This window comes from Hylobates moloch, unplaced genomic scaffold, assembly GCF_009828535.3.
Source record: "Hylobates moloch isolate HMO894 unplaced genomic scaffold, HMol_V3 SCAFFOLD_2, whole genome shotgun sequence".
Classification (NCBI taxonomy): domain Eukaryota; kingdom Metazoa; phylum Chordata; class Mammalia; order Primates; family Hylobatidae; genus Hylobates; species Hylobates moloch.
Genome location: NW_026652277.1, coordinates 162647998 through 162673771, shown reverse-complemented (window position 1 = coordinate 162673771; position 25774 = coordinate 162647998). Strand labels below are relative to the sequence as shown.

Below are 25774 nucleotides of genomic sequence, written 5' to 3'. Positions count from 1 at the left end.
ACAAGTTAGGTGGTAGGAAGGAAGGGAGGAGAGAAAACTCTATATGAGATCAAGTAGGTTCTGCCCTCAAGGGGTTAATAGTCTCAAAGAGAAAGATGTAAATAAATAACCGTAATTGAAAGTAAGAATCATTCAGTGCCAAAAAGAGTGGGAGGTAGAGGTTGCTGGGCTGGGCGGGGCGGGGGTGGGGGGTTGGGGGGTGAGGGGAGGGGTGGTGGCGAGGGTGGCAGGGTGGGGGGCGGTTAGGATGCAGGGAGAACTTGAAGGAGAGGCAGGCATTCAAATTAGATTTTCCCCCAGTTTAGCGTTAACTCTGGCCCCAGTTGGAGTCCATGAATGTGGAAGGGCCCTCCCCCTGCCAGGCACTGAAATTGTGCACGAGCTATTTTTTTTCCTTGGCTAACAACTTTCCTCTCACGGTTAATGACTAATCCCAAGGAGCATTAGCTCACTCTGCAAATATGAAATTATAATATAGCAAAATATAACGCTAAAAGCCATCAATCTAATTTTAGTCGCAAAGTTGAAAATTCATAGCAATAGCATTAAAAGAGTCACATTGTTACGATTTCAGTCAACATATAAATGAAATAAAATTATTCTGGCCTGGCGCAGTGGCTCAGGCCTGTAATCCCAGCACTTCGGGAGGCCGAGGCGGGCGGATCACCTGAGGTCAGGATTTCGAGACCAGTCTGGCCAACATGGTGAAACCCTGTCTCTTCTAAAAATACAAAAATTAGCCGGGCGTGGTGGCGCACGCGCCTGTAATCCCAGCTACTCGGGAGGCTGAGGCGGGAGAATCGCTGGAACCTGGGAGGCAGAGGCTGCAGTGAGCTGAGATCGCGCCACTGCACTCCAGCCTGGTAAAAAAAAAAAATTGTTCTACTTTAAAAACAAAAGACGGCTTAAGGCAGATATATTACGATGTAAACATTAAAAAGAAAGAAATCATCCTTTTTTTTTTTTTTTTTTTAGTGTATTGTTGCTCACAGCGAGACAGAGTGTTCTGCTACCCACAGGGCCAGGGCCTCACACAAGCCAGCGGGCTCTCCAGGGTGCGCGCGCGATCTACAACCCGCCCCTTGAAAAGGAAAGCAGGGCCCGGGACGCTACCGGGGTGAGCCGGACCCGCTTAGAGAGGGAAAGTAACCGGAGTCGGCCGCTTCGGGCGGACCCGCCCACTCCCACGAGTTTCCCTGGCCTCTCGGCCCCGCCCTCTCTTTTATTCGGTTTGCAGCAACCGGAGCTGAAACTTTGCAACCCGAGCGCGCACGCTCTGCGCTCGGCCCTGCCAGGGTAGCACGGGAGGGCGGCGCAGGAGGTGGGACCTGCGCCAGGAAGGCTCCGGGACGCCGGCGCACGCGAAGCGGGGACCCCGGAGAGCCAGCAGGCCAGAAGACGGGCCGTGGGAGAACTGATAGCGCCTCGGGAAACCCGAGGAAGTGGTCCCGGGTCGGGAGGCTCCCGTGCCGAGCCGAGGCCAGGAGTCTGGGGTCGGAGCCCGGCGTGCCTGCAGCTGCCGTCTCTCGGGAGCAGCAGCTGTGCCCGGGATCCCGGCGGTGGTGGGGGAAGGAGGAGCTGCAGCTGGACTGTGGCAGCTGGAGGGAGAGGGCCAGGCTCCCCTGGCGGAGCCGCGCTGGGACGACCCGCTGACCGCGGCCATGCAGCCTTGACGGAGTCGCTCGGGCGCAGGGGAGCAGCCGCGGCGCGCCCTCCCGGGAAGGGGCACCGGAGCGCAGGCAGCAGCACTTTATCTCCGACTCTCCAGCCCAGCGAGAGGCGAAGCAGTTTACCATGGAACCCGTGACCAAGTGGAGCCCCAAACAAGTGGTGGACTGGACTAGAGGTGCGCGGGCCTTGGGCGGGGGGGGGGGGGGTTCCAGAGTCCTCCAGCCTCGGGGATGGGGCGGTCGGGGAGCTGGGGAAGGGGGTGCTTGGCCCTTCCTCCCGGCGAGAAGCGGTGAGGGCACAGCCCGGTGGCAATGCAAACTTCTGCCGAGTGGCCTGTGCGCTCCTATCTCTCGTACCTGCTCTGAGCTCTTCCTTTCCGGGGTGCGGATTGTGGCAAGCCGAGGGGAGCCTCATCTTTAAACCAGGGAGTAGGGGTGGCCTTTCTGTGGCGGTTGAGGGCTGGGGATGCCGATCTCGGGACTCGGCACTCGGGCCGGGGGGCGTTCTCCCTGCCTGGCCCCGGTGCGGTGCCCGGCGACCCGGGGGCCCGAGCGCAGAGGCACAAGGCGCCTTTGTGTGGGTGACTCCCGCCGGACCTCGTCCATGCCGCCTGCCCAGAGCCGTCCGCAGGCGTGACAGGGCAGTCGGACAGGTAGAGGGGACTCCGGCGGGTCGCTGAGCCTGTCTGTTTTTGTTGGAGAAGGTCAGAGGGCCGCGCAAGAGCCAACACCGTGGCATTTGCGCCGGAGAGAAACCTCGAGCCAGGACTCCCCGGGAGGCAGTGACTTTTGCTCCGGGAGGCGCCAGTATCCCCGGTGGCGCTGCATTTTCAGGCCACATGTAAGCACTGGGAAGGAGAAATCTAACTGTTTGGAACCACTTTGATTCATACAATATTTGGGATGAGGAAGGCAATGGGGCTGGGGCGGTGGGGGTGGGGTGGGGGGAACGAGCAGAGGTAGAAGCTTGTCCTCCTAGCTGGCTCGCATACTTTTCGATGTCTCCCACGATTTCGAGGGAAAGGTACTAGAGTTTACTCAACCTTTTTCTGTACTTTCAAGAGAACAAAGTCCACTAAGAACAATCTGTATTTTCGTGTTCCCCCCCCCACCCCCAACGACATCTCTGTTTCAAGTTACTATTTGTTTTTCTATCTGCTCTTCCAGGTGAGGAATGGTGTTCTTTCTCAGTAGTAACTAGAATTGTATAGCGCTTTACAGTTTGCTAAGAGCTCTGTTATTGTCCTTGGTCATCACAGTAAGCCTGTGAGGTAGGTAATACTGGTAAGACCAGGTCATCTTTCAAACCGTCCCACCCATGGCTTCAGCATACTGAAAACTGATCACCGCTACATCTCATTTCTCACGCCTGTGACTTACACATAGACCACGTGGAATAGGATGTCCGAGGTGTGTGGGGTGTGTCAGTGGGTATGTCTGACCATTTCCTGCTCCTCTGGGAGAACTCCTTGAGAACGGGTTTGTCAAGTGAGCAGAATTTCCTGGACTCCCATATAAAATGAAGCTAAAAACAACACATGCTTTTGCGTTGGTGACTAGGTTTCCCTGGGTAAAGGGTAGGTGGCATTGCCAGTACTTGGTAGGAAGCATGAGCTTAAAAGCCATCCATGCCCACGCTAGCTTGAAATGAGGTGTGTTCCTCCATTCAGGATGCTACCAAATTCCCTAGGCTGGCAACTTGCTGAAACTGAGTTCATATCTATTTTATCTGTATGTCCCTCATAGAGCGAACTTGAGACACTGCAAATTTCAGCTACTGTTGACTTCTAGAGCCGCTCTGTCCAACTTAGTAACCAGTACCACTTGTGGCTCTCCAGCCCTTGAAATGCGGCTGGTTAGAATTGCAATGTGCTGTAAGTCTAAAATACACATGGCATTTGAAGACTTGGTATGAAAAAAAGAACATGAAATATCTTAATGCTTTCTATTACATGTGGAAATGATAGTATTTTGGTATGTTAGGTTAAATAAAATATATTACTAAAATAAACTTCACCTGTTTATTTTTACCTTCTTACATATGTCCCCTAGAAAATCTAAAATTACACAGGTCTCACATTTGTGGCTTCCATTATATTTCTATTGGACAGTGCTGCTGTAGCGGAAAGAAAGGGTTACATCTTATCACCCTGGCTTTTCTGAGCCTCTGCCAGCTTAGTTGATAATGTACAATCAGAAAAATGGTAACAGGCACACAGGAAGATTATGGAGTGAGATCTTCACACCCTCAAGATTTGTGTCTGTTTTTTTTTTTTTTTTTTTGTCCTTCTTGGGATTGGAAAAGGAGAAGTGTAAAATCACATCCCGTTATGTTTGTTGAGTATTTAAATGTTTTTGTTACCCAGTTGCCTTGACGTTATGAGTTAGTTGAGTTACTTTCATCTAGGAAGAGTTTTCTCCTGACCTGAAAGAACATCTATGGCTGGCTCAACACCTACGATACTTACTAGGTTACATACCTGTGGTTGGCACTTGGCTACGTTATACAAAATGCCGGTGCCATTTTGGACCCTGAAATACAGCCTAGTAGAAAGACCTGGATACTTTCTGTGTTCGAATCTAAAAAAGATGGCTAAGATGATAAGAGGCTGCAATCTTCCAAGTTGCATGACCCATTACTTGAATATTTCTCATAATAATGATGCTCAAGTATTGACTTTTTAACGAACTATTGACTTACAAAAGCTTGTTTGCTTATAGGACTATTTTTAGTGCTCTTTGCTTATCTCTTTACCCAACCTTTATTTTATAAATACATGCTACTGATAAGCAGCTCTTCACGTAGACTTTGCTACTCATGGTATTGCATGAATCTGGGTAGGGCGATTATGAGAACCATAGAAGGCCTTAGATTTAAAACTGTCTAAACCTGGCCACAGTCGACAGCTGGATCTCACCTTCTTGTTATTTGACAGACGTGTGCCTTAGGAAAGAAGTTGCTGTCTACAGAATGAATTAATCAGTCTGGCTTTTATTATTAATGTTTAGCTACACTGTCACCAATTTTACCATAATGTTAGTGGATCCTCAGTCATTATTAAGCAGTGTATCAGGCACATGTCTAAGCATTGTACAAATATCAGCTCATTTAATAGGCACAACCACTTTTGAGGTAGGAACAGTTATCTCCATTTTGCAGTTGAGGAAACCAAGACACACAGAGATTGACCGATGTCACCCAGCAGAGCAGGTGGTTTGGCTTTCACTCCACTCCATTTTCTCAGGAGTTTCTTCCCAAGGCCACACCTAGACCACAACGAGAATCTTTACATTTATGAATAGAACTTCAGGATTCAGTCTGAATAGCATATGGTAGCGGAGGAGACTCATCCAGTATATGTCTGTGTTATTCTCTATCTTTAGTTCATGTCAGAAAGTTATTTGTAAGTCAAATTAATTCCTAGTTCATGGCGCCTTGCCAGTCAGTTCAGTAAAGGCCTTTGCAAAGCAAATGATTTTTTACAATATGTAGGGTTAGCCACACATAACAGAAAACCCAGTGGGTTAACCAAATCAGGGGGCTCCATGGCGCTGCCATCTCGTTCAGCCATTCGTAGCACATGGCATAGGGTATGGCCTGGCACATGGTGTTCCTTTTCATACTTAATGCTTCAGTGCAAGGTGGTGGCTCCTGCACGATTGTCTTCCTATTCCAGGCAGAAGGGAGACTCATGGAAGACAGAAGACAGGTAGCAGCCAAGTCTTCCCCTTTAAAGAGTTCTTTGAAAAACTATCAAGTGACCTGGTTTACATCTCAGGTGCCAGAAATGTCACATGGCCACCTCATGCAGCAAAGAACGCTGGTTGCTATAATTTCTTTCTTTTTCCTTCTTTTGTTTCTTTTCTCCTTTCTCTTTCCTCCCTCCCTCCCTTCCTTCCTTCCTTCCCTTTCCTCTCCTTTCCTTTCTTTTCCTTTTCATTTCTTCTTCCCTTTTTCCCTTCCTTTTTTTTTAAGTTTGGTACATTGTGGCCCTGAAAAAAACTTGGAGTTTGGTCAGAAAGGAAAAAGGGGAGAATAGATATTGGTAGGCAGGCAACAAGGATTTACATGCACTGATTTTCATAGCTCAGTTCTTAGAGTAGACATGTGCCACATTCCCTACTTATATCTAGCCCTGTTTTAGAAATAGCATTATATCTTCATTCCTGTTCAATCTTCTTAGGTCAAAATCTGAACTTATATGAGGTCTTTTTCTCTAAGCTCGATTTAAATATGAGAAATTTCATTGTCAAATGCAGCTACCACAAGTTGTGTTTCTGCTTTAAGGCCACTGGGGAGTGCCTTCAACGAGGAAGAAGTGGGACTGGTTGTCCCAGCAGAACTGTCCTAGCCTTGGCTGTTGATCAGCCCAGAGTGGGTAGGCTCTCAATAATTGTGTAGTTGGCCGGGCGTGGTGGCTCATGCCTGTAATCCCAGCACTTTGGGAGGCCGAGGTGGGTGGATCATGAGGTCAGGAGATCGAGACCATCCTGACTAACATGGTGAAACCCTGTGTCTACTAAAAAAAATACAAAAAAAATTAGCCAGATGTGGTGGTGCGCACTTGTAGTCTCAGCTACTTGGGAGGCTAAGGCAGGAGAATGGCATGAACCCGGGAGGCGGAGCTTGCAGTGAGCCGAGATAGCGCCACTGCGCTCTAGCCTGGGTGACAGAGTGAGACTCCTTCTCAAAAAATAATAATAATAAAAAAAATTGTGTAGTTGAGTCAGCACATCTCTAAAACCCAGCTTTGGTCCCAGGACAGAAGTCTCTCTGGCCAGCTTCTGGTGCTGCTAGTGTTGGTAGCAGTCCCCATCACCAACCAAGAGAAAAGGGGGCTTTCTTGCTCAAGGTCTAAGCCACGGGCCCTGCTCTTTCCCTGTCATGTCTATTTGTTTATGACGCATAGCAGTCTTAAGGTGCTTCACTATTTGGTCATGGAAAGCCTGGAATTTCCAAGTTAACTATAGAGATCTGATATATCACAGGTCAACTGCAATGTACTACCTTGCACTCTTAGGCCCTTCCTGTTGCCGTCCAGACAGAGGCAGTTCTTTCTGTATCTTGATTCCAGTTTAGGTTATACCTTTTCTTTTAGCCTCTGCGGTCCCTGGGAAAGGGAGGCCTTTTTCTTTTAGCAGCTGTAGGTCTACCGTTTGGCCATAGTTCAGAAAAGCTCTTCATTCCACCCTCTCCTTGGTTCCATTCTCTCTCTTGCACTCCAGTGATAAAATTCTCTTAATAACAGAAAAACATTGATTGATGCATTTATTATCTTGGCAGACGCTGTTCTAAGTGCTTTATTTAGGCTCTCTCATTATAAAAATTCTTTATTATTATTATTTTTTAATACAGAGATGGGGTCTCACTCTGTTGCCCAGGCTGATCTTGTCCTGAGCTCAAGTGATCCTCCCACCTCAGCCTCCCAGAGTGCTGGGATTACAAATGTGAGACATTGCACCTGTCCAGCCTCTTTGATTTCATCCTTAGAAAACCCAGTGAGGTGTAGGAATAATTTCTAGCCCGTATTAAAGAAACTGAAGCAGAGAGAATTTGCTCAGGGTCCCCTAATTATTAGTTGTGGTCTCTTTGGGGCTCTCCTGTACTCCATCACTTTGTCACTTTGATGACTTGTACCAGGGGGTGGAGCTGAGTGGTTCAGAGCATGGGCTCTGGAGCCGGACTTAGTTTGTATCCCAGTTCTGCTTTTGACTGTGTGATCATATGTAAGCTCTCCATAAATTTCTACTCCTTGTTTTTACTGCTTTCTCTCTTCCATTTTCCTATAGCTCCAGGACACAAACTGTTCTCTCTGAGCAGTCAAGTCTTTCATAAGGTGTATTCTTATCATCCAGGGGCACCTTTCGGTGTCGAAGAGATTTCTGCGCTGTTTACCAGCTGGTCAGAGGATCCAGGGCAGAACTTGCAGCTGATCAGGAGGGTTCTTGATTAGCGGAGTGATAAATGCCTCTTGCAAATATCATGAACTTCCCTTGGGTAAATTTGAGCCATATTTCCTCACTTTTAAAAAATAGTACCTGGGCTTGCGGTGAGCATGGCATAGGACGATTTTTGCTGTCAACTGTTGGCCCCCGTCTGGCACCTGGTCTGTGACCAGCAACTTCAGCATCACCTGGGAGCTTGTTAGAGATGCAGAAGCTTGGGCCTGCTCAGTCAGAATCTGCATTTTAATAAGATCCCCTGGCGATTCGTGCACCCATCACAATTAGAGAAGCACTGTTCTGGCACGTAGCTGCAAACGTATTTTCAAACTTTGCTGGAGTCCTGCTATTGTAGTATTGGGCTATTTGGTCTGGTATGTACTCCAGCTGTTTCATTTACATTCTGGAGTGATAACACTTAACTTGAGAAGGCTTGACTTCACCACTAATTGAAGTAAAAAAGCAGTCTTACGGTGTGTGCCTATATTTATAAGCACCACCTGGCAACAGCATCAGGCAATTCTTAGCAAAATAAATGAGACATTTCCTTTGAGATTTCTTCCTTATTCCTTGAAGAGTCCTTATAACAGCCTTTTTTTTTTTTTCAATAAGAGGCAGGGTCTTGCTGTGTTGCCCAGGCTAGAATGCAGTGGCACGATCATAGCTCATTTTAGCCTCAAACTCCAGGGCTTGAGGCTTGAGTGATGGTCCTGTGTCATTCTCCCGAGTAGCTGGGACCACAGGCACATGCCACCACACCTGGCTAATTAAAAACAATTTTTTTGTAGAGATGGGTCTTGTGGTATTGCCCAGGCTGGTCTGGAACTCCTGGTCTGCAGTGATCCTTCCAGCTCGGTCTCCCAAAGTGTTGGAATTACAGATGGGAGCCACCATGCTCAGACCACCTGCTGCCCCGCTTTTAAAAAAAAATCTTTAACACAAGTAGTAAGAAGGGAGTTGTGGAGTGGTCAGTGGTCACTGTGGTTGAAGTTTGTTCTCAGGATCCTCAGTAGGACCTAGGAGGATGAGATGGGCTTTTGGCTAGTCACACCATCCTATAGTTGGTGAGCACACGGGGTTTACCACACTTAACTGACTTTTGGTGGAGATTTTATTGTTGATGAGAAATGACACCAAATGTCATTTCAGGAATAAATAACCATGGCAGTTCTAAAAACTTGGCACAAATATATGAATTGCACTGAGACTGGGCTATCTCCATCCTTTATCCATGGAGATTGGCAAGTGACAACTCCTGCTCCGGCTCCTTTGTGCATTCCCCTTATTGTGAGGAACCGAGAGGGGCCCTCCCGTCTGTGTCCCATGCTTGTGTCACTGCCTCTCTTTTCACCCAGCGTGTTGTCTTCTAGCTCCTGGACCTGAGCGTTCTTGCCTTGCTTTCTCTCTTTCCTCTCATTTATGCTATTTCTGGCGTGTCATCACTGGCTTACCCATTATGTAGGCTTTAAGTGAAAAAATCGGACGTTATTTTCATGAGCTCTGCAGGGCACTTCTGCATTTGTTCTCATTTGACTCTTCTGAAGCCTGGAGATGCACTGGAAGGCAGTTTCCACCGCAGATGAGCAGCATGGAGGAGGCTTTTGGAAGTGAAATGAGTTGTCCAAGGTCCAGAGGTGAGGAGCCGGGACCAGGCTTCACAGACTTCTGTTCTGTGGTCCTGTCCCGTCCCCGGTTCCTCCTCTATCCAGGTGGTGCCTTCTAGTTCCTTCCTAACCAAGTGTGGGAGGCCGGGTGCGGTGGCTCACGCCTGTAATCCCAGCACTTTGGGAGGCTGAGGCAGGTGGATCACCTGAGGTCAGGAGTTTGAGACCAGCCTGGCCAACATGGTGAAACTCCATCTCTACTAAAAAAAAAAAATTAGCCGGGCATGGTGGTGGGCACCTGTAATCCCAGCTACTCAGGAGACTGAGGCAGGAGAATCTCTTGAACCTGGGAGGCAGAGGTTGCAGTGAACTGAGATCGTGCCACTGCACTCCAACCTGGGCGACAAGAGCAAAACTCCGTCTCAAAAAAAAAAAAAAAAGAAGAAGAAGAAATTCAGGGAAAGCCGCTTGCATAACGTATGGTGTATGTGTTTACCCACTTATTATTCATGATCAATAATAACTCAAGTTAACTGGTGGTGTAATTGGGGTATTTTTATTTTAACGTTTAATATTGTTGTGGCTGATTGTCACCCTTCATGTGCTTATTAATAATTTATGACCATTCCGTTCACCCTTTTGTTGTTACACAGGAGGTAAGTTAAATCAAGTCCGTCTTCCGTCTTCTCATTGTTTCCTTGGACACTTTCGCCCTGTTCTTAGGGGAACCTTCTCGGTTTTAGGTATTGTTGTAAGTGCTGGGAATCCATAGTCCCTGCTTTACTGTGGTAGATGTGTGGGTGACAAACGCCATCACCAACCACAAAACAGATGAATAAGAAAATTTCTACTGATAAGCATAAGTCAGAAAATAAAGCAGAGAGGTGAAGGAGAGGGACTGGGTGGGGGACTTCTTTGGATGAAGTCATCAGAGAAGCCTTTCAGAGGTGACATTTAGGCATGAATGGTAGGAAGGAACAAGCCATCAGAAAATTAGGGAGAAGGGCATTGTAGGAGAGGGAATAACTCATGCAGAGGCCCTGGGGTGTGAACGGGCTTGGAGAGTTTGAGAAAAGGAAGTTGTTGTGGGGTCATGAGAGCGAGGGTGGGGGTGGTGGGTGAAGAGCAGGTGAGAGAGACACACAGAGACCAGATCATGTAGGGTCTTACAAGTCGTGGTCGGGGAGGTGCAATTTTTTATTTTTTATTTTTTAATAGTTGCAGTGGAAAGCAGAGAGTGACAATATTTGATCTGTGTGTTGAAAGATCAGTCAGGGTTTTTGAGCAGAAATGAATTCAGGAAATCCAGCTGGAAGGCATTGCAGTATTTTGGAGGCGATGGTGTCTTGGATTCAGGTGTTGGTGGTTCCTGCCTTTGTGAAGCCAAGTTCTAGTTACGGTTGGGTCATTGACAGCTTCCAATCTCAGTAATGTAAACATTATATTTGCAGTTGGGATGTCTGCTCATTCTTTCCCCTCCTGCTAGGGCTAAGGTAGATGCTCTCCTCTCCCCCCGGCTCCTCTCTGGCCATGTATGATGGTCATTTAGAATAGAGAGCGCCCTCTGTCTTTTTGCCTTGTTCATATCAGTGTTATTTTCTGGCACTTTTTGTTTGCTGGGGCTAGTTTCTGAAGCTGTTTATTCATCTATGAATGGGGTTTTTGTGAAATTGGACTTAGCCTACTTTGTTTACTTTGACATCAAATGGCTGATTGAACATTTTTAAACCTGGGATTAGAAGGGCAAATGCGGTTGTGTTTATTAAAGCAAAGCAATTCCTTAGAATGCGAATCAATAAGATGTAGAAATTAGAAAGCTTTCTATGTGAAAACTTTTAAAGTATTTGAGTAAAGAAATTGGTATATCTGACTTAAAATATTTTGCTGTACTGAAAGACTATCCTAGTTTTTGCTTTAGAAACTATAGCTCCCATACTTTTGGTGGAATAGATGGCATTTTGAGAAATTTTCAGCAAGAGCTGAGCATAGTTTTAAACACATAATATATCACTACTCCATAGAGGGGAGGGAGTGGGAGAGGGAACTTAAGGAGGGAGGCTGATAATAAAATAACCTGGAAACCTTAACCCTGTGCTCACACCTAGCTGTGGGTCCCCCAAAAGGAGACAGTCTGTCAGCTCCATCAGAGGAAAACCCCTACGTGCTTTCCATCAGAAAAGGCGGCGATTATGATAATCTGAATCATGCTTTCCTGAGGATAACCTTTTGGTGAAAGGAAGCATTCTATTTCCTATTTTCAGAGATCTGTGGAGAGGGGAAATTCAGTGCTTTGGGTTTGGGAGTGGATGTGTGTGTGTGTGTGTCTGTGTGTTTCTAATTTTACTTACATATGCATTAATTGAACAATTTTGCATGTTCTCGCAGTAATTTTATATTACAAAGTCTTCAGGAGAATCAAGTCAAAATACTAGTTGGAATAAGATCTTTGAAATAGAGGAAAACTAGCTTAATATGTAGGGTGGATCAGACTTCGTGTAACACCTGTTAAAGTTGTCAGCACCATCTTAATAGGGATTCCAACTGGAGTCTTAAACTAACCATGAGCAGATGACACAACTGTGGGTGGCATTTAGGAAACGACTCTGTACACTAAAGCCTTAAATTGTTACTAATAAGTATTTAAAAAAACATAAATACTCTTTGCTAGTAAGATGCCTAGAGACACATGGTTTGAAGTGGTTTGATTCTAAGCACCCCTAGGCCAATTTGAAGAATTTTACATAAAGCTGATTAAAGAAAAATCCTTCCTGGAGCTGGAGAAATTCTTCATTCTTACTTGGATCAAATCAGAGATGGACAGGCCGGGCATAGTGGCTCACGCCTATAACCCCAGCACTTCGGGAGGCTGAGGCAGGAGGATGGCTTGAGCCCAGGAGTTCGAGATCAACTTGGGCAACATAGTGAGACCCTGTCTCTACCAAAAGAACACTCCAAATAAAAAAAAAAAAACCCAGCAGAGATTGGCACCATGGAATAGAGAAACTTAATGAGTGTTTAAACCGAGCTTTTCAAGAGACCCTTTCCCAGGCACATACATGCAGGGCGTCTCAACATCTTGTCAGCATTGTTCTTGAACTCACTTTTTCAACACCAGCCTCACCTGGGAACATGCACATGTAAATTCCTGGGCCCCACCCCAGACCTGCAGAATCAGAAACTCTGGGGGTGGGATCCAGGAGGCTAACAGACTCCTCAGAGAATTCTGGTACAGGCTAAAATGGGAGAAGCGGGGGTCTACACCACTCATGTGGACTCTATGGAAATAGGTGATATAAGCCAGACTCTTCCTCATAATGCCTGTTGACAGCTTCTTGCTAATATGTAATGACTGATTAAGAAAGACAATGTTTCCAGTAAGGACAGTGGTGACATATTTAAGTAGATGAGTAATGCACGTTGGCTTGTAAGTGTCCCTTCTGCAGAATGGGCAGGGAAGAGTTAAAGCTGGTATCCCCTTGGGCTCTTAGCCACCTGCTAAACCCCAGGCCCAGGGCATCCTTCTGTTGTGTCCCCGTGAGTGCTCAGCCCAGGAACATACAGGAGGGGCATGTTTCATGGGTCTGAAAGGACCTGTTTAGCTTTCATGTGGAATTTCCAGACCTGACTCGAATAGGGGAGCAGAATGTAACCCCCTCCCCTCCATTGCGAGAAGATAGTTGAGCTTCCTCACTTAGCACTCAGATTTTGGCTTTGAACAAAGCATGGAGATGAGAAGTGAGGGAAAGAAAAATCAGAAAAGAGAAATACTGAGACACAAACATGTTGCATTTCAAAGCGAAAAGCTCTTTTGTCTTAGTAGGTGGACGTTGTGAACGTTGAATCAGTGTAGATGGAATTTGAACCTGTACTTTTGGCAAAACCGATGAGAGTCCAGAATAAAAAAGGCACTACAGAAGTGAACACCAAAGACCAGGAATGGCCCTGAGACTTGTAACAGGAATTGCAAACACGGATGCCTACAGGGGCCAGGAGGCAACGTCAGAAGTTGCAGTGTGGGGGCGTGTGACTGTAGGGAGTGGTGGAGACTGCGGCAAACCCAAAGCCATGTGTTGTCTGGTTTCTGCTGATTGTGGATGTAAAGTTTCCAGAGCTTCTGATTTTTGTCATTTTTTTTGTTCTTGTCAAATGAAGCTGTAAATCTGGGTTTCTGTGTGACATTTCCCAGTGTTCACAAAATTGTCTATAGCTTTTTTTTGGACATAGACCAAACAAAACATATCTATGGACCAGTTTGCAATTTGCTCTGTGGACAGCCATGGTCAGGTGTTAATTGTCCAGTGAGAAGTGTACCTGTAAGATGTGAATAAAATTGGCTACATAGTAATTAATCAGCTATTCAGTAAACTTTTTTAATGTATAATTTGTTTTTCCTATTTACCTAATTCCGTTATTCCTAAAATTGCAACATGTAATTCCATGCAGGTATTATTTAGCCAGAAACACTCATGCCCTGATGTACTCAGCAAACCACTGAATAGTTACTCTTCAGGGTAAAAACAGGAATTTGGCTTCTCTTGGTTGAGATTACCTCCCCATAGTGGCTATATAATATTGGCCTCTGATGGGAGCTGTTTGTGTTTGCACAGAAAGTTTTCACATATCACCTAAAGTAGGGAGTGTGCCCCCAATCTCTGTGCTGGTTAGTGGGGTCCTGTGTAAATTAGTTATCTGTTGACTCAAGGTTCTTTCCATCTTCAAGGTGCTCTGCATCGGGAAATGAAACAAACAAGAAACACACCAGCTTCAGTTCTTAATCCAGAATAGTACTCACCCCAAAACACAATTTACAAAACTTCTTAAATACTGGAGAATATTGTAGCCTTTCAGTTTGCGTTGTAAGTATACAGGCTATATAGATACGTAAGTGTATATACACACATATACAGATAAACATACCATACATATTTATTGTGGATGACATTTTGATAAACCTTCATTAGATTTTTATTTCAACCATTAACTCCCTTTCTAAAAGCTAAAACCAAAAAAGTACAGATCTCCTTTTTTGTAGCAATTACTCTGCTTTATGCTAGGGAGCTAGGGACATAAAGGGACATTATGCAGGTGAGTTAGGTGTAAATGAAATCCGTGTCCAGGAAGCTGGCAATTTAGTATGGAGGCAGCAGTGAGCAGCTGACATGTATAGCATTTCTCTCTCTCTCTCTCTCTCTGTTTTTGAGACAAGGTCTTCCTCTGTCACCCAGGCTGGAGTGCAGTGGCATAATCAGGGCTCACTGCAGCTTTGACCTCCGGGGCTCAAGAGATCCTCCCGTATCAGCCTCCTAAGTAGCAGGAACCACAGGCATGCATCACCACACCTGGCTAATTTTTTTTTTTTTTGAACTTTAGTAGAAACAAGGTCTCATTATGTTTCCCAGGCTGGTTTCAAATTCCTGAGCTCAAAACGATCCTCCTGCCTCAGCCTCCCAAAGTGCTGGGATTGCAGGAGTGAGCCACCGCGCCGGCCTTTATCACGATTCTTTAAGGGCCAGGCTCTTGCTAAGGCTTCTCGTGCGTTACCTCATTTTGCCTTCACAATGCTTACTTGAAATCGGGTGCTTTTATCATCTCCATCTTAGAGTTAAGGAAACCAAACCCTGATATGTCTGAGCTTGTGTAGATAGCAAATAGGGTTTGAATCAAGAGGCATTTGATTCCAGAGCCTGACCTCTCCCCTAGAGGCGCTTAGGTAGGTAAGTTCGGCCTGATAAAAGGTTTTGAGGACAAGGGAAAAACATTTACATATTAGCATTATGAATCACATCGATCTACTTAATTTTAACCTGCAATCTTACCACTCAAAATTCTAGAGAATAGCGTATCTACTTCTTTTCTCTTTAATATATGATTGGGCTCTTGTAAATGGGACAAGGTGGATTTTAAAATCTATTTAATGGGGACTATTTGACCTTTGGGTAGTCCCTTCATGTTTCTAGGTTCTAATGCTCTCATACGTTAAAATTCTGAGATTATATGACTGTATATTAAAAAAAAAACTAGAAGGAAATACTTCAAAATGCCCACGTTGGTTATCTATAGAGGATAGAATGAAAGATGGCTTTATTCTCTTGTTTGCTCTTATTAAAGCAATCAGATGGTGCTTCTCCTGTACTCAGAGCCCTGGCTGCTTCCTGCCTGGCCTCTCCCCCGGGCTGCTGTGGAACCAGAAAAGCCTTAAAGGGAAATGTGGGAGAGAAGGTTGGATTCACTTTCATGTCTTTCCAGGGTTGTGACCCCTCAAGTCCTGGTTGCCTTTGCTGTTCTCTATTACCTTCAAACAGCCAGCTCGTCTTTATTTCTTTTTTAGTTTTGTCGGGGTTGGCTTGATAGATGTTAGTCCATCGTAGCCAGATGTGTCTAGCCATGTCTTTTGAATGCAAGATTTAGGGTGTGGGTACTTAGCTGTTAGTGGACATTAGAGTCACTAGTCAGGATGAAACAGTTCTTGGTTTTAACTCCCAGAAATTCTGGTAACATCATGTATAGTAAGGGCCGCATGTCTAACAGGTGGCCAGGTAAATCTTTTGGGGTGGTCTGTGAATCACACTTTGTGAGACACTGACTTTTAGGGAGTTTGTTCTGAATTCACTAGATAATAGAGATCTAATACAGAGCTTTGAAAGGTGGTGTCTTGATGATAGAGCCGCGGCAATGGGGAGGGTTGAGGAGGTGGCTGTTGGGCCTGTCTCCTGGTGAGTGTTGAAAGGGCCTGAACTCAGGCAGAGGCCTCGGAACCAAAAGGTGGTGGAAGGATGCAGAGAGAGGAGCCACACAGGAGTACTCTGTGCGCCCTGGCAGGGTCTGAATACACGTGGGAGTGGTGAGAGGGAGAACTTTAAGTCCAGGTTTTGTGCCTCAGTGACTTAGTGTGGCCATATCATTAGAAATGTGTTGAGGCCGGGCACAGTGGCTCATGCCTGTAATCCCAGCACTTTGAGAGGCTGAGGCAGGAGGATGGCTTGAGGCCAGGAGTTTAAAACCAGCCTGGACAACATACTGACACCGTCTCTACAAAAAAAAAAAATTTAAAAATGAGTGGGTGTGGTTGTGCACACCTGTAGTCCCAGTTACTTGAGAGGTTGAGGCAGGAGGATTGTTTGAGCCTAGGAGTTCGAGGCTACAGTGAGCTATGATCACACCACTGCACTACAGTTTGGGTGACAGAAAAGCCCAAAAGCTACCTCTCTCTCTAAAAAAAATAAATAAATAAAAAAAGTGTTTAATTCTGGGAAGGAGCTGCTATGTGGATTTAAGAGTGAGCACAATTTACAGATACCAATCTCAAAAGCTGTTCTAGTTTGTAGATGATACATCTTCCTTGATACCAACAAAGATACTTCCATGATTCAAACATTTAAGAAAATGCAGTGCCCTCTCTTATTATAGCATTCTAATTGTGTCATGTTGTAATGAGGTGCAAATATCATGCAGCCTGGCACATGAAATGTGCTAGAATAGGGCAGTGTTAGTTGAAATTCAGGTCCTCAATCTTGAGTGTGAAATGATGCAATGTACATGAATATGGCACCCAGAATTATTTCTGTACAGCGCATCCTAAGTCATCGACTACAAAATAAAATCAGAGGATTAGAGACCTACAGGACAGCATGTCAATGGAGATCTAAAATCAGTGCTGATCAATGCAAAATACATCTTGGCATAATCCCTGAAGTCTTGTCCAGTGCTTGGTGAGATAAGCAGTTCTGGCTACCATAACTGGCTGCAGTTGCTATTCGGGTGGGTGAGCCACTTCCCTGGGATTTGTGCCTCCTTAGGGTTGCCAAGGCAAGAGGGTGAATAGAATACTGACAGGGGAGGAACAGGGGTGTGTAGAGCTCTTCAAGGTTTCGTGCTGAAGGAAGAGGGTGGAAGAGGGTGGAAGGGTGGCCTGTTTTCTTGTTTATCATTGGCCCAACAAGCCCTTAGAAGTAGGGGTGATTTCTTCTATGCCTTCTCTCAGGTTAGGTTAATAAATCCTTTACTTAATAGGATTAGCTATAAAATGATAGATTGTTTTTCTTATAAATTATTTTTCTTATATTTCTCTTCCCCCGTGTTCTGTTTCCTTGACAGTTTTATTAAAACTTGCTAATTTCTCATGTCTGATTTTAAAATTAAAACAAACCCCACTGATACAGTTTGGCTGTGTCCCCAACCGAGTCTCATCTTGAGTTGTAGTTCCCATAATCCCCATGTGTTATGGGAGGGCCCTGGCGAGAGGTTATTGAATCATGGGGGCGGTTTCCCCTATGCTATTCTCGTGATAGTGAGTGAGTTCTCATGAGATCTGATGGTTTTATAAAGGGCTTCCCCCTTCACTCGCCTCTTATTCTTCTCCTTCTTGACATAATGTGAAGAAGGACGTGTTTGCTTCCTCTTCCACCATGATTGTAAGTTTCCTGAGGCCTCCCCAGCCATGTGGAACTGTGAGTCAATTAAACCTCTTTCCTTTATAAATTACCCAGCCAGTCTCAGGTATGTTGTCATAGCAGTGTTAGAACAGACTGATACACTAATTTACCTGGTATTCTGAAATGATGCCACTTGTCTTTCTTATTAATCCTACCTAGCTCTGGAAGTGAAGCTTTCAGTGAAGTTCAGTGTCCCTGGAACACATTAGGGGCTGTGATATGGTTTGGCTCTGTGTCCCCACTCAAATCTCATCTCGAGCTGTGATCCTTAGTGTTGGAGGAGGGACCTGGTGGGAGGTGATTGGATCATGGGGGCAGATTTCCCCCAGGTGTTCTCGTGATAGTGAGTGAGTTCTCACGAGATCTGATTGATTGACAGAGTGTAACACTTTCCCCTTGGTGCTCTCTCCCTGCTGCCGCCACGTGTGCCTGCCTCCCCTTCGCCTTCCGACATGATTGTCAGTTTCCTGAGGCCTCCCAACCATGCCTCCTGTACAGCCTGCAGAACTATGAGTCAACTAAACTTTTCTCTATAAATTACCCAGTCTCAGGTAGTTTTTTATAACAATGTGAGAATGGATGAATACAGGCTAACTCCAACTCCCTTCACTCATTGCCTGTTAACTAAAGTGCCCAGTTAATTGGCACCTCCATTAAGGCTGGAGAAGGTTGCTATTCACTGTGCATTCATTAAACACATCTATTGAGTGCCTGCTGTGTGCCATGCACTGTTCTGAGAGCTGAGGATGTGGCAATGAATGAAAGAGACAGCAGTCCCTATCTTCTCGGAGCTGATACTCTGGTAGGGTAGAAAGATGATTGTAAAATTCATAGCACGTGAATGTGACAGATGCCATTGGGAAGGGCCACAGGTAGATTTGGAGGAGTGGAGATGCAATTTTAACTAGGGTGACCAGGGAACGATTTCACAGAGCAATGTGGCTAATGGGGGAAGAATGTTCTTGACAAAGGGAACAGCGAGTGCATGTGTCCTCAGACGGCCAGTGTTCCTGAGGCATCGTGACCAAGGGGAAGCTGAGGGTGTGGAGCCCTAGAGACCTGATCAGTACTTTGGCTTACAGTCAGTGTTCTGGGGAGCTATTGGGGGCCTTTGAGCCAAGAAGTATTATCAGATTTACATTTAAAAATGATAATGGTGGCTGTGCAAGAGTGGGATCAGGGAACCAGTTCAGATGCCATGGCAATAGTCACATGAAAGAGACTGAGAGGTGGCCAGGTTCCGGGTATTCAGAAAGGCCAGTAGGATTTACTGAGAGATTGAACTTGAGTGTGAGAGGATACCCTTGAAGTGTTTGGTCCGAGGAATTGGAAGGATAGAGTTGCCATCTCCTGAGAGGTGGGAGAAGCAGGTTAAGGAAAGATCTGCTTTTTTTTTTTTTTTTTTTTTGAGACAGAGTCCCACTTTGTCACCCAGGCTGGAGTGCAGTGGCACAATCTCTGCTCACTGCAGTCTCCGTCTCCTGGGTTCAAGAGATTCTCCTGCCTCAGCCACCCTAGTAGCTGGGATTACAGGCATGCACCATCACGCCAGGCTAATTTTTGTATTTTTAGTAGAGATGGGGTTTCACCATGTTGGCCAGGCTAGTCCCAAACTCCTGACCTCATCAAGTGATCCGCCCGCCTCGGCCTCGCAAAGTGCTGGGAAGATCTGGCTTTTAATTTTGCGCACCCATTCACCCAACAAGTGAGGGAGATGGTGGGATATATGTGTTAGGATTAATCAGAAAGGTTGATACTGGAGACAAATTTGCTGGCCATTGGGGTGCCGATGGTGTTAAATCTTTGAGACCGGATGACCTCACCAAGTGAGTGAGAGTAGGGAGACAAGGAAAGGAATCTAGGGCATCGCAGCCTTTAGAAATCTGCGAGCTGAGCAACCAGCATGGATTGCAGTGAAGTTGCTGCCAGTACGTAGGAAGAGGAATAGGAGAGGGTGATGGCCAGAGGCAAGCGAAGGAGTTGTTCCCAGAACAAGGTAGTGATCAACTGGGGAAATACTGCCGTGAGGTCAGTGAGAGGATGACTGAGAATTGATGACTACTGTATCTAGTTAGCTGCGTGCAGGTTGGTGAACTTGACAGGGTGGTTTTGGTGGGTTGGTGGGACACACAGCTGATGAGTAAATTCAAGAACAAACAGGAGGAGAGGAATCAATGTCCTAAGAAACCACCCACTCGTGAAGAACCTCCCTCAGTGCACACAGCTCTTTGTTTTCTCAGGATGCATTCATGCTGAATGCGTTTTATTTTAATTCCTTTAAAATCTGTAATCAGCTGTTTGGTAACTAGATATCTGATAAATGGGAACATGTTATGCCCTCCCTGAACTGGGTAACAGGACACTGTAGATTATACAATCCCTTATTTTAATACTAACAATGCCATTCGTTTAGTGAATGACTATGTACTGGTGGCTTCTACAGAGAAGAGTTATTCAGCAGAAATTATCTCTTCATTTTTTTTTTTCACGTTGTTTTGGAAATGAAGATCAGGACATGAGTAAATAGCTCTCTCTCTGAGTTTGGTGTTATTCTATAACTTACCCGTGTAAGTAGAAAAGGTTTGTTATGGACAGATCCAAAACCTTGGAAGAATTCCTTGTTACTAATGATTTACCTTTATATCTTTCAAGATTTATCTGAAACATTCAGAATGCCGTGAAATCATATATATGTCATGTCTGGTACAGACCCTAGGTGGAAGGCATTTGTTAGCAGGAAAACTGGTGCAACTGGAGAGAAAGCAGTCAACTTGAAATAGAATTCACCAGCTGTTTATTGAGCACCTACCGTTTGTCAAGTTCTTTTCTAGGTGCAGTGAATAAGACAGGGGCCGTCTTTGTTTGGTGCCTTCAATTAAGTGGAATACAGACAAATCAACAGGCATTTAGGCTACAGGGCGTCACAGAAGTGCAGAGGGAGGAGTATCTCTCACAGTTACGAATGGGTGCTGCAAGAGAAGGCTTCCTGGAAGAAGAGACATTTGAATTGAGACCTGGGCCGGGCACGGTGGCTCACGCCCGTAATCCCAGCACTTTGGGAGGCCGAGGCGGGCAGGTCACCTGAGGTTGGGAGTTCAAGACCAGCCTGACCAACATGGAGAAACCTCATCTCTACTAAAAATACAAAATTAGCCGGGCATGGTGGCTCACGCCTGTAATCCCAGCACTTTGGGAGGCCGAGGCGGGTGGGTCACCTGAGGTTGGGAGTTCAAGACCAGCCTGACCAACATGAAACCTCATCTCTACTAAAAAATACAAAATTAGCCGAGCATGGTGGCTCACGCCTGTAATCCTAGCACTTTGGGAGGCTCAGGCGGGCAGATCATCTGAGGTCGGGAGTCCGAGACCAGCCTGACCAACATGGAGAAACCCCATCTCTGCTAAAAATACAAAATTAGCCGGGCATGGTGGCGCATGCCTGTAATCCCAGCACTTTGGGAGGCCAAGGCGGGTGGGTCACCTGAGGTCGGGAGTTCAAGACCAGCCTGACCAACATGGAGAAACCCCATCTCTACTAAAAATACAAAATTAGCCAGGCATGGTGGTGGGCGCTTGTAATCCCAGCTACTCGGGAGGCTGAGTCAGGAGAATCACTTGAACCCGGGAGGCAGAGGTTGCAGTGAGCCAAGATCATGCCATTGCACTCCCGCCTGGGCAACAAGAGCAAAACTCCGTCTCAAAAAAAAAAAAAAAAATTAAAATAAAATAAATAGAGACCTGTAGGATGAGCAGGAGGTAGCTAGGTCTAGGGCAGGAGAATGTTCTTGGCAGAAAACTGGGAGGCAAGAGACAGCATGACATTTTGACATTTGTCAGCCACTGAAAGAAGCCGATGTGGTGGATCTGTTGTGAGGTGAATGGAAATAGATGAGGCTGGAGAGTTGAGGGTGGGGTGTTAGATCACCAAGCCCCTCTGTAAGTCTCCAAGCAGGTGGGATCCAAGGAAAGAATGAAGAGCTTTTCGTGGCCTTCCTTTGTGGAGGAACTGTGTGTGTATTTGTATATATGTATTGTGTGTGCACATATATAATAGATACATTATACATATTAGATATATTGTATACATATATACACACACAATACACATTTACATGTACATATTATATATCATATATACATGCATAATACATAAATACATATATATACTTAGATACATATAAATATGCATACATGTGTATTTATTTTTTAATGCTCATTATTTGATTCAGAATTCTATCAGGCAGGCACTGTCCTCTCTTTAATGGGATGTAGCACTAACTGGGTTTTAGACCTGCAGTGGCCCAGTCACCCTACTGTAGGGGAAGCTCCTGGATCTCCAGGGGAAATGTCATTTAAAGGCTCTTTGCAAAAAGGAACTTGACTTACTGGGTATTTATTTCCTTTGATCTGTGAAATGTAAAACTGAGCTGACGTTAAGCATAAGAAAACATTAAAAACTCTTCATTAAAGAAAGAAGGAACTTCTAACACATTGACCTAAGCTAAAAAAAGAGACGGGAGTTTGGGCTGACAGGGAGTGGGAGAGGAAAGGGGAGCCGTGATGAATGGAAAGGAGGGAGACTGGGGCAGGGGAAGGTGGAGGAGCACAGATGGCGGAAGTTTGGAGGGGAGTGTTCCCCAGAGGTCACACCTTGAGCTGTGGGTGTTTTCTGTGTTATCAACTGATCTGCTGCCCATTGCTGATGAATGATTAGTAATTGTTTCTAGCTCAGTACGTAATTTAGTCTTTATATGTTCAGAGACTTCACTCTAGTGGGATAAGCCAAAGCATAGCATTGGTTGGAATTTTTTCTCTGGAAGCGGTTAGAAATATCAATCATCTGAGGGTTAGGATTCCCCAACCCCACGCCCCCAGAGAAGGGTACATGTAAGATAAACAATATAGTCCAGTATTTCCAACACAACACTGCTCATCCGCCGATTTCACTGTACCTAGTATTTATTAGTATTTATACCCATATGCTAATATACAATAGTGACCTTTGTTTGTTTGTTTGTTTTGAGATGGACTCTCACTCGGTCACCCAGGCTGGAGTGCGGTGGTGGCATCTTGGCTTATGGCAACCTCCACCTTCCAGGTTCAAGCGATTCTTGTGCCTCAGCCTCCCGAGTAGCTGGGACTACAGGTGTGCGCCACCACGCCAGGCTAATTTTTGTATTTTTAGTTGAGATGTGGTTTCACCGTGTTACCTAGACTAGTCTTGAACTCCTGACGTCAAGTGATCTGCCCACCTTGGCCTCCCAAAGTGCTGGAATTACAGGCATGAGTCATCGTGCCCAGCAGCAATAGGGTGACTTTACACCAAAATCTTAAAAATACATACAGTGAGCATCTCAGACACAGGCCCAGGGGAATCATATATTTGTTGTACCAGATCCAGAAGCAGCCATGTGGGTATTTATTTCTGAGTTCCTGAACCCTGTAAGACCACACAGGTTATACTTGAAATGAATGGGAATTGATTAGGCAGAATAAAAAAAACCCCAAACCCACAAAACCCCACCTCTGAAGGGTGTGGCCGCTCGCCCTCCCCTTTGTGTCGTTTTCCAGATTGTTCATGTGGTTGAGGTTGTCGCATCATTCCCGGGGTTAAACGTACACTCAGTTCTGGGAAAGCTTCCATTTTCAACAGTCCAAAGTTAGAATTCAGTGGAATGTGATTTGAAAGTAATTTAACAAGGTACATTTTAAGTTTTTAATAGTTACCTTTTTAAAACACAGTCCCAATTTTTCTGCTCCTGTCACCCCCGACCCCAGTCATGATTTCTGAGTATATGATCTCTTGGAGGACATGGATAGCTGTTATTTTAACTTTGAATTTAGCATCCTTATCTGTATATTTTAGCAAATTGAAATTCTGTTTTGCAACTTTTTTTTGGTATCAATGGTCTTGTTTTCACATCCTGAGGGTGTTCTTATTTCTCTTCTTTTATCTTTTAAAAAGATCCATCCCTAGAATGAATATTGAAAAAATATTTCCTTAAGACAGCATGTGTATTAGTATCTTTTTCATATTTTCATATTTTAAAATGAACTTTAACTTGATTTGTAATGTTCCAGTCATGCTGTAGAAATTCCATCTCCTAAAATCATGATCTAATGAATTAAGGAGAAAAGGAACATTTCCTAAGAGTACCTAGTAACAAAGAAATAAAAAAGTACAAATGTCCATAAGCAACCTTAGGAATTCAGGAAGAAACCTAAGAAGAATCTGCCTTGTTAAATGGAACTGTGGTAGACTTCCTGGGAGTGGTAAATGATGTGAAATCCATCTGTTATAATGACTTAATTGTCATCAAAAGATCTCACACCGATTTTGTGGGTTAAGGATGGTAATTATCATCTTTGGTGGTAATTAAGTAACTACAACATTATAAAAACATTATAAGACTACCTTACTTTTCTTATAAAAGCAGATTGCATAGTTTAGATCTTATCATTGTTATTGCTGGTTTTGTTTGCGCTTTACAGATCTAAAGTTACAGTGAAAGTGACATACTGTTGATAAGATGTAAAGATTAGAGTTGTTTGGTTTGTTTTTTGTTTCATGTAGTTAACATTCTTTTTTCTCTTTTAAAAATGATTATTTTCATCTCAAAGCCAAGTGACAGTAGTGGTAACATTTGTCCTTGAGATGGTCAAGGATGACATCTGTTTGTTCAGATTAGGGCCCTGGCAATAAAGGTCTTTGGTCAATATTTGACAGGGAAGAAGGTAAAACCCTAAAGTCTCTTTGTCCAACAAAGTTGGAATCAGCGTATAAAAACCATGGCTCTGGCTTCAGCGTGTCCGTTTTGGGTAAAGGTGGGAGCACATGCCTGTAGTTAATTGCCTGCAGTAGAGAATAATTGTTTTACTTTTAGGGATTTTCCCTGGAGAGAAAATGTATTCATGTATCCATTCATTCATAGTCTCTTCCTGCCTCTGTTGGGGCTGGATAAACCAGTGTGTTTGTGGGTGGGCCGTTCCTCATTCTGAAACATTGTGGCTGCTGCAGGGTGACACAGTACTGGAGAACCAGGGCTGTTCAGGAACTGCCCAAGTTTGGATCCTTTACTGCCTCTAAAGGTTGCCTGATGTTGGCCAATTTATGTACATTGTTTAGTCAACTAGCTCATCTTTAAACTTGGAATCATGCTGTTACTAAACTTTCAGGATTTGTTTTCAGGGCTAAATGAGATAATGTGAGTGAAGCATTTTTCATTTATCATAATATCAGCCATATTTTAAGTGCTTAATAAAGCACTAGCTGCTACTTTTGTTGCATAGAACTCAGGCATATCCTGGAAAAAAAATTCGCATCTTCCAACAGGGTAGTTTCAATCTCAAATCAAACAAGGATACTCTGCCTTTTATAAATAGTAAACTGCCCATTGGTGAGAGGAATGGTAAAGAGAAAACTGGATCCCACATCCTTTATGCAGTGTGTTAATATGAAATGGTGTTGAGGCAGGAGGACTGCTTGAGCCCATGAGTTCGAGACCAGCCTGGGCAACAAAGTGGGATCCCTGTCTCTATTTTAACTTAAAAAAGTAAAAATTGTTAATTAAAAAATATTTTTAAAAGAGAGAAGATGGCCAGGTGTAGTGACTCACACCTGTAATCCCAGCACTTTGAGAGGCCGAGGCAAGCGGATCACCTGAGGTCAGGAGTTCGAGACCAGTCTTGCCAACATACTGAAACCCCGTCTCTACTAAAAATACAAAAGATTAGCTGGGTGTGGTGGTGTGCACCTGTAATCCCAGCTACTTGGGAGGCTGAGGCAGGAGAATCGCTAGAACCCGGGAGGGGGAGGTTGTAGTGAGCCAAGAGCGTGCCATTGCACTCCAGCCTAGGTGACAGTGCAAGACTCCATCTCAAAAAATAAAGTAAAAATTAGCTGGGCGTGGTGGCCCGTGCCTGTAATCCCAGCTACCCAGGAGGCCGAGGCAGGAGAAATCACTGGAACCCAGGAGGCGGTGGCTGCCATGAGCCGAGATCGCACCGCTGCACTCCGGCCTGGGAGACAGAATGAGACTCCGTCTGAAAAAAAAAAAAAAGAGAGAGAGAGAAAAGAGAAGACAGTTGTACCTTTTTAAATGTCATGCTGTGGAGGGGTGATCGT

The 25774-nt window shown here is 44.9% G+C and overlaps 1 protein-coding gene across 3 annotated transcripts in view; it reads left to right on the top strand.

Annotated features, from left to right (window-relative positions):
- The first annotated feature begins 1224 nt into the window (after window positions 1-1224).
- The window catches only part of CNKSR3 (CNKSR family member 3), a 102244-nt gene continuing 77694 nt past the window's right edge, over window positions 1225-25774 (top strand). For 2 of the 3 annotated variants that reach the window (XM_032160872.2, XM_032160880.1), the window contains exon 1: window positions 1225-1846. In XM_032160872.2, the coding sequence (XP_032016763.1) occupies window positions 1795-1846 (52 nt within the window). In that variant the 5' untranslated portion in view covers window positions 1225-1794. Of the gene's footprint in view, window positions 1847-2401; window positions 2512-25774 lie in introns of those variants that run through there. The other variant, XM_058435613.1, reaches the window with a different exon arrangement.